At 46.8% G+C, this 9198-nt stretch overlaps 1 protein-coding gene across 3 annotated transcripts in view; it reads left to right on the top strand.

Moving 5' to 3' along the window:
• Nucleotides 1–9198, top strand: part of TMCO1 (transmembrane and coiled-coil domains 1) — a 29564-nt gene that overhangs the window by 8057 nt on the left and 12309 nt on the right. For all 3 annotated transcript variants that reach the window (XR_001359490.1, XM_014528561.1, XM_014528562.1), the window contains exons 4-6: nucleotides 4085–4131; nucleotides 5655–5722; nucleotides 7692–7836. Coding sequence is in view for 2 of the 3 variants with exons in the window: in XM_014528561.1 (XP_014384047.1) it covers nucleotides 4085–4131; nucleotides 5655–5722; nucleotides 7692–7836 (260 nt within the window). In the remaining variant the exon portion in view is untranslated. The remainder of the gene's footprint in view (nucleotides 1–4084; nucleotides 4132–5654; nucleotides 5723–7691; nucleotides 7837–9198) is intronic.

Here is a 9198-nt window from a genome sequence, read left to right as displayed (position 1 = left end):
AGATAGACGAAACAAGTATACAAGACGAGTGTGGATGGGAGAGTTGGAAGGGGTCAACCTCAGCAAACATTCCTCAATCAGATTGAGGACGTTTTTAGCAAAGGCCAGCTTAGGAGTACCCTAATTAAGTTAATAACAATGTACCTACCTATATAGTTTAAGTTTAAAAAATTTGGCTCTCAAAAGAAATTTCAATCGTTGTACTGTTGATATTTGGCTCTGTTGACTAATGAGTTTGCTGACCACTGGTCTAGAGTAAGAAAAGCCAGGCTGCGGGCGGAGAGTCCTGAGGAAACGGTGTCTGAGGGCAGTGGGAGTGGAGCTCAGAGGCACAGCCCGAGCAGTTGGAAAGGAGTCGCAGAGGTTGAGGGGAGCGTTTCAGGGACAGGAGCGGCTGAAGGTGGGTGTTAAGTGCCTGCGGGGCAGAACGGAAGCTATTGATGACTTAGCAAGAGTGATTTCCGCAGCACGATGGAGGCAGGAGCCCGATTGGGTAGATGAGGGAGAGCAGGCAAGGTGAGCAACTGAGACCTTGAAAATGGACAGTTCTTTCCAGTAGCTTTGCCTTCAGTCGACGACACAGGATCTAAACTCAACCTTATCTTAACATGGAATGCGGCCTTGAAGGTTTGCTCACCAAAGAATATCATTAAAAGTGAAGAGAAATAATATTTATGAAGAGTTGAGTATCAGAGACTTATCAGGAGTTAAAGACATAATATTTATTAGGCACTGCTTACAAGGCAAACAGCCTGTCCATTCTCTAGTTCGTAAGTTTTACTCTTAGATTCAGCCCGACTCTTGGCAATCTGTTGCCTCAGCTGCATTCTTTTGGACTTGGTGAGGCTGCCCCTGCCCTCTCACGCGCCTTGGCACTGCTGGGCCTGTCATGCACAGCTATCGGGAGTCCTCCTCGGGGTATTCATGAGAGTGTTGTCCGGAGCACCCTATGGTGCTCTTTACAAGAAATGGTGGACGTGCCCTAACCTGTTTGGCTCAGTGGATAGAGCGTCGGCCTGCGGACTGAAGGGTCCCAGGTTCGATTCCGGTCAAGGGCATGTACCTTGGTTGTGGGCACATCCCCAGTAGGGAATGTGCAGGAGGCAGCTGATCAATGTTTCTCTCTCATCGATGTTTCTAACTCTCTATCCCTTTCCCTTCCTCTCTGTAAAAAATCAATAAAAATATATTTAGGAAAAAAAAAATGGTGAACATTTTGATCTGTTAGTTTTCAATATTAAGAAAAGCAGAGCAGCCCTAGCTGGTTTGGCTCAGTGGATAGAGCGTTGGCCTATAGACTGAAGGATCCCAGGTTCGATGTCGATCAAGGGCACATTCTGGGGTTGTGGGCTCGATCCCCAGTAGGGTGGTGCAAGAGACAGCCAATCAATGATTCTCTCTCATCATTGATGTTTCTGTAACTCTCTCCCTCTCCCTTCCTCTCTGAAATCAATAAAAATACATTTTTAAAAAAGAAAGAAAAGCAGTGCTTCTCATAGATAAGTGGCTTATTGTTCTCTGTGGACACTGAACTGATGGATGCCTGCCCGGCTGCTGGTGAGCACGGCAGAGGGGCTGTGGAGTCTGTGCATTTCTGTGCTGACTGCGTCCACAGTGCTGCTCTGTGCCTTCCTCTCCTGTTCAGAGTCCCCACTTGAGTTATTTACAAAAATATGCATCATACTGGGTGGGCTGTGCAGGATGATTCAGCCTGAAAGAAGCGATTTCCAGTAGAGGGGACGGAGGGCAGTGTCCCGTGTCCAGGGAAGAGACGCCGTGGGCTTCACCGGGAGGCTCTTTGCTGGAGCGCGGGTAGAGCCAGTAATTTGGGACCGAGCGCCTGCGCAGACATGGAGGGTTGTGTGGCCCGTTCTTACTTCCCCGTGCGGGGCTGTGGCTGTTCACACCTCCCTCTCGCAGAAGAGGAGCTGGTTTACTCTTGGTACACGGCTTTGCTTTCACTTTGTTGACTGCAGCCGTGTTACCTGAAGCAATGGGGGATGTGTTTTAGGGACACATGTGACCCAGACTCGGGAAAAGCTGCCCTGACTGGTTCCGGGAAGGCAGGACTGTGTCAGGCCGCGCGAGCCTGGAGAGACCGCCCGTGGGCTCCTTGTCTTCAGGGCTCCGCTGCCAACACTCGCTACTCCCTCTCCTGCTGCCCAGCTGCCCCACGGCCTCGGTGGTGCTTCTCTCGCAGGTACTCGTTGCCTTCACCTGCCTCTGGTGTCCCGGGCTCTTTCTGCACCAGCTCCTCACACGGCTCTGTGGCCAGCACGTCAGCACTGCCCCAGACCCTTGTTAACACTTAGGGACTGAGTCGAGTCCCAGGCTTTACTGAGTCACCATCTTGACATGCGGCCCAGGAATCTGCTTTCTTAACAAGCTGCTCAGACAGTTCGTAGGTAAACTGAAGTTTGGGAGCCAACACTACATTGTAATTTTTCTATTTCTGCTCCCACAGTTAATTGACATAATTTCCTAAGATTTCCTGATTTAAATTCTTTTAGATATATATTTTTTCAAGTTAATTTTGAGAGAGAGAGAAAGGGAGAGAGAGATAGAAGCATCAACATTGATTGGTTGTCTCCAGCATGCCCTCCACCGTGGGTCAAGCCCGCAACCCAGGCATGAGCCCTGACAGGGATTCGAATTGGCAACCTCTTGGTGCATGTGACAGCGCTCAACCAACTGAGCCACACTGGCTGGTTGAGAGAAAGAATCCAATGGGCTCAGCTCATTGTTTTTAAAAAATATGCATTTTTATTGATTTCAGAGAGAAAGGAAGTAGGAGAGAGAAACATCAATGATGAGGGAGAATCATAGATTGGCTACCTCCTGCACACCCCGCACTGGGGATTGAGCCCGTAGCCCAGGCATGTGCCCTGACTGAGAATTGAACCATGATCTCCTGGTTCATAGGTCAACGCTCAATCACTGAGTCATGCTGGCCAAGCTCAGCTCATATTTTCATGCCAGAGGTTGTGGACTGGTTGCCTCAGGTCAACAGAGGGAGGGGGTACTGGGAACATTCCCGTGCTGACCTGCAGCAGAGCCCATGCTGGGGACAGAAGGGCAGGCATTCTGACCCTTTACTGAGTGTGGGGGGGGGTCTCCTTTCCTAGAGATTTGGAAATATGGTAGAACATTGCTAAGATTTAATTTATGTATTTGTTCTACACCTTTGTATGCTATTTTCCACAAAAGAAGGCTGCATCAGGCAGATAATTTAAATTTTGCTTCTTCTCCATTGCACATCTCCATGACATTTCAGGGGATATTATTAATTGGTCTTCCATTTGAGACAGCTCAGAATGCAGGACTGTCGTGGGATACCTGCCTTTTTCATGGGTTCCCATCAATGTAATACAAGAGTGGATCTTCATGTACAGAGTTAAGACAGTACCAGAGGCAGTTTTAAAAAGTTAAACTTGAGCCCGGCTGGTATGGCTCAGCAGTTGAGCATTGACCCAGGAACCAAGAGATCTCGGTTCGATTCCCGATCAGGGCACATGCCCAGGTTGCAGGCTTAATCCCCAGAGGGAGGGGGGGTTCCCATCAATGTAATACAAGAGTGGATCTTCATGTACAGAGTTAAGACAGTACCAGAGGCAGTTTTAAAAAGTTAAACTTGAGCCCGGCTGGTATGGCTCAGCAGTTGAGCATTGACCCAGGAACCAAGAGATCTCGGTTCGATTCCCGATCAGGGCACATGCCCAGGTTGCAGGCTTGATCCCCAGAGGGAGGGATGCAGGAGGCAGCCGACCAGTGATTCTCCCTCACCATCCATGTTTCTATCTCCTATCCCTCTCCCTTCCTCTCTCTCTAAAAAAGAAATCAATAAAAACATATTAAAATAAAGTTAAACTTGAAAGAGTTTTTTTTCTTTCATTGAAATAGTCTGGTGCTCTGCTGCATTTGGTTTTCTGTTAGTACACATAACATAATTTTCTGGGTGTTCTGCTCGTCTTATTGAAACAGGCACTGGGGAAACAGGTGTGTTTGTGACTCCAGTCAGTGATCGTTTAACCTCGACCAAGTGCTCAGCACTCTGTGTATTAACTGTCTTGTCACTTCTTTTCAGAGAGGCAAGAAGAGAAGCTGAAGAACAACAACAGAGACCTATCCATGGTGAGGGTCCCAAATATAACTTCCTGGTAAACAATGTTTTTTAGCAAAACATTTGCGTTAGGTACACCACCCTCACCTTTTCAGGACTGCACAGTCTGCAGGCTGCAGATAATCGTGGGTGTTCCTGGGTCACCCGTGGTGCAGTGGGCTGTGGGCTGGGACCTCACTCTGGTGATGTGAACAGTCCTTAGGCTGACCCGGGGTCATCGTTGGCTCCTTTCACGTGATTCGTGATCGGCTCTCCTTATCTTTGTCTTCTTACGTTAATGCTGCACCTTTGTTTTCTGGTGAATGGTTGTCCCAGCACAGGGGTGGGGTGTTACAGGGGCCTTCACTGTTGCCTCTTGTTCTGCAAGAGCCTCTGTTCTGAGTGGCAGCCTCACCATTACGTGTAAGGACAGTGATTTCATTGTCCATTTGCTCGTTTATAAAGAGCAGTCTGTCTAAGCATGTCTTTCTGAGGCATCGGCAGGCTATGATATGACGTGCCCAAATTTTCTATTTCATTTCTGTATATTTAACGTAGGGCATCCTAACTTTCCAACAGTTGTCTTTTGCTTAGTGAGAGCCTTTTGCTATATATCTTTATTTTGAAATTCTTAATTAGAAAGATTATAATTTAGAGGTGCATTTTTAAAAAATGCCTTTTCTTGCCCTAGCTGGTTTGGCTCAGTGGATAGAGCATCGGCCTGAGGACCGAAGGGTCCCGGGTTCGATTCTGGTCAAGGGCACGTACCTTAGTTGCAGGCTCCTCCCCGCCCCGCCCCAGGCCCTGGTCGGGGCTCGTGCAGGAGGCAGCCAATCAATGTGTTTGTCTCACATCGATATTTCTCTGTCTTTCCCTCTCTCTTCCACTCTCTAAAAATCAATGGAGAAATATCCTCGATAAAAAAAAAAAAGGCTTTTCTTTTCTGTTGACACAATTACTACACATTCACCATAGCAAATTTGGAAACTACTGAAAAAAAGAGATAAAAAAGGTCCAGATACAACTACTGTTAAGCTTACATCTTTATAATCTTTGGTTTATTTATATTTTATGACATAGTGATTAAGAAAGAAGTTAGCTTCAAGTAACAACACTTGACTGACAAAGACTTAAGCAGATAAAGGGTTTTCACTTGCTCCAGAGTCTGAGGTGGTGTCCTGGGCTGGAGTGGCAGCTCGGATGTCAGGATGTCACCGATGCAGGCAGCCGTCCTCAGCCTCGGGCTGTCTAGGTCCACTGTGCTGCACCGCCAGGCACCGTGCTCTTCATGCCAGCAAGAGGAGTGAGCGTGAGGCCTGCAGGATGGCTGCTCGCCACGCCTGTCCCTTTGCAGGTCCCTCCCACACCGTGCTGCCTCCTGGCCCCAGCACTTCCCCGGCAGGCGGCCAGGAGAGGGCTTGCAGGTGGGGTGGTAGCCGGCAGACAGCTTCTGGCAAAGGGCTCCTTTAAAAATGGCATGAAAGCAACTTGTGGGGTGTGCTCCGGTGGTGGTTTCTCTGCAGTGTGAAATGACAGTGTGCTGGTCTCCTTACAGGTTCGAATGAAATCCATGTTTGCAATTGGCTTTTGTTTTACTGCCCTGATGGGGATGTTCAATTCCATGTGAGTACCCCTAACTGTTACTCTGTGATAATATTGTATTTTTATATTCTAAATGTACAGAAAAGTTACAAGAATAGTATGTCCATTATCCAGATCCACAAATGTTAACGTTTTGCCCCATTCACTTTCTCTTTCTCTCTCCATATCATGTATGTCCTCATATGTACATGATTTCTGTATTTTTCTGAGTCATTAGAGAGTATGCTTCATGCTCCTTTATCATAACTACTAGCGTGTGTTCCCTAAGGACAGGGACATCCTCATACATAACCTCCACCCAGTTATTGAAATCACAGAAATTGAATTTTGATAGAATACAATTATATGATAACTTTTTCATGCTCTTAATAGGGAGGATGTTTTATGTACAGGCAAAGACTGAGTACTGTGGGGCCTTCAAAGGAAGGGTAGACATATAAAGATGTTTTCACTCTTAAAATAGAGTTTTAACTGTAATCTCGTTAATGATAGCAGATTACTGTGCTGACCCAGCAGGCGCAGCCGGAGTAATGGCGGAGCTGCTCTAACGGGCTGGGCAAGGGCCCAGGTGACAGGCGCCACTTATCCCCCCAGAGCTCACTGAACCCTCCCACGAGGATAGGCATTGTCCTCACCTTTTCCTTGCCTTTCTCTTACTCTTCCTCCCGGCTTCATTTCTGTCTGTCTGTCTCTCCCTCTCCCTGTAAATACCCCCCCGCCACAGTCTGTTCTTCTCTCCCCATCTGTTAAGTGCCACTTTGTGCCAAGCATGGTGCCAGGTATTATATAACAGGTCAGGTGTGCCCCTGCCCTTGGTGATACCAACATTGTATGGGAAGAGAAGACAGACAAATACATGATGGATGTTACAACAGAAATGTGTGTGGAGTACGTAGCGGGAAGAGGAAGTGACTGTTGTTGCCTAGGGGAGGGGCCAGAGAGTGTCTGATCGTTTTCATACAGAATTTCCCCTGAACTAATGAGGGACCTTTGGAATATTCAGCAACTTGCCCAGGTTTCCAGAAGTCTCGTAATTTCTAGCATATAATTTAAATTCAGTGTTTTTTTCACTGCCATGCTTTCTCTCATTTCTTGGGTGCGTATCACCGTGAATGAACAGACAAACCGAACACTGAAAGGTTTTATAATTGACGAATACACTTCATTGGTACAACTCCAGTACTCACGTATTCTTAACCTTGCCACATTCTGGCTCAGTACTTACTGTAGAGGTGCTAACTACTCAAACTTCTGATTTTTTTTTTAACTTTTTTATTGAATTTATCGGGGTGACATTGGTTAATAAAATTGTATAGGTTTCAGGTATACAATCTATAATACATCATCTGTATATTGTATTGTGTGTTCACCACCCCAAGTCAAGTCTCCTTCCGTCACTCACACTTCTGATTTTAAAATGATTTTTTTATAGCTTTAGTAGCGTCTGTGTAGTTTTTCTTGTTGGCCTTGGCTTTATTGTGTGATTACTGCAACAGATTTTGGGTCCTGTTTTGCTTGAAATTCAGCATTTGATTTATTCCTTAGTCGTATGTACAGATGAGTTCTAATGAAATAGACTGACTAGGAAATAACTGGCCATTTCTGCCAGTAGTAATACTGCCTTATATTCATGCAATTCCCCTCCTTAACATTGTTTATGAACACAATGCACTAAACAGCCTTACAGTCTCAGCCAACATGTGCACACGCACACACGTCTGAAAGGTTGCTGTATGGGAAGGGCTTCAAACCTCTGCCAGGATCCTGATACTGAAAAAATGAAGAGTCACTGGTTTAGAAAAAGATTGACGGGAACAGTTTACATCCTTCCTTATCTCCTTGTACTTCAGGTCTCTTTTTAGAATATCACCTTTTCTTGTCTTTTAAAGATCAAAGGACTTAAAGTTCTATTTCTGTTTCAGATTCTTCTCGGGAACTAAGAGGCTCGTCAGGCTTCTAAAAATAACGATCTTTGTTTTTTCCTTTTCAGATTTGATGGCAGAGTGGTGGCAAAGCTCCCTTTCACGCCCCTTTCCTACATCCAAGGACTGTCCCATCGAAATCTGCTGGGGGATGACACCACCGACTGCTCCTTCATCTTCCTGTATATTCTCTGCACCATGTCCATTCGGCAGGTGAGTGACCACACCCACTGTTAACACGGACAGTCATGTGCCACATCAGAGTTCGGGGTGATGACAGACCACATGTGTGACGCTGGCATGTCACAGAGCCTAGGTGTGTAGTCGCTGCACCATCTAGGTTTGCGTAGGTGCACTCTGATGTTTAGATGACGAGGACATCACCTAAGGATGCGTTTCTCAGAATGTGACCCGTCGTTAAGCGCCGTGACTGTGCGTCCTTCCTTGCTCTCGTCCCTGCATTAGCTTTTGCTTCTGGAACACAGGTGTCCCCTGTGCTCTGCAGCCCTCCAGGTTCTGTTTTAGAACTCCAGTGCGCCGTCCAGAGCTGCCTTAAATGTGTGCGGTCCAGACTGCTGAGCCTTGGGGCTGGGCAGTGGCTGGAAAACCAGACGTGGTTTCCTCAGCTCTCAGGCTCCTTCCTCGGGGCCACTGTCCGAAGGTACGGGAGTGCGGAGTGGGCTGCCCTTCTTTGCATTTTTTCAGCATCAGGATCCTGGCAGAGGTTTGAAGCCCAGTGGGTTTCTTCTTTGCTGGACACCAGCGCCTTTGTCACTGTGGGAGCGCAAGTGAGCAGAATGATTTGGTCACTCCAAGTTGTTCATGGTTGAGATCAAGCCACCACAGGACCAGGCATTCATAGTGGAAATGAACGAGGGCTGAGGGAAGTACAGAGGCCGAGGGAGCCTGGGGGGCAGACCTGACAGTCAGCGGGGGTTTCGGGCCGGAAGGGCCAAAGAGGGAGGTGCTTTTGAGGTGGGATTTTAAAAAGTGACGGGTGCCCAGCCGAAGTGGCTCAGTGGTTGAGCATCGACCTATGGACCAGGAGGTCACGGTTTGATTCCCGGTCAGGGCACATGCCCGGGTTGTGGGGTCATCCCTGGTGAGGGGCAACCGATCTCTCCTCACTGATGTTCCTATCTCTCTTTCCCTCTCCCTTCCTCTTTGAAATCAATAAAAATATATATTTTTAAAAAGTGATAGGGGTTACTTAATTAAAGTCTCGGGTTCAAGAATTCTATATTTCAGGGCGTTGCTCAGTGTTCGGACATACTGCCATTCAGTAGGCGTTGCAGTGAATTTGAACACGATTCTTTCCGTGTCTTTTGCATAGTGATTCTTCCAGAGTTATTCTTGTTATTTTCATTAATAGTCTTCTCCTTTCCTCTGCAACCTTTTTAAGGTAGTGATTTCTTAGTTTGTGTGTCCCCTTAAAGTGCCTGTGTAATTACAGCCATTAATATTCTTTTTATTGTGGGAAAACAGACATAAAATTGACCCTTGTAACCATTTTTAACTGTACAGTTTGTGACATAAAGTACATTCCACATTATTGTAAAACCACTCTCCGTCTCT

This window comes from Myotis brandtii, unplaced genomic scaffold (assembly GCF_000412655.1).
Source record: "Myotis brandtii unplaced genomic scaffold, ASM41265v1 scaffold64, whole genome shotgun sequence".
NCBI lineage: Eukaryota > Metazoa > Chordata > Mammalia > Chiroptera > Vespertilionidae > Myotis > Myotis brandtii.
Note: the sequence above shows the minus strand (reverse complement) of the source record. Positions and strands in the feature narration are given on the sequence as shown.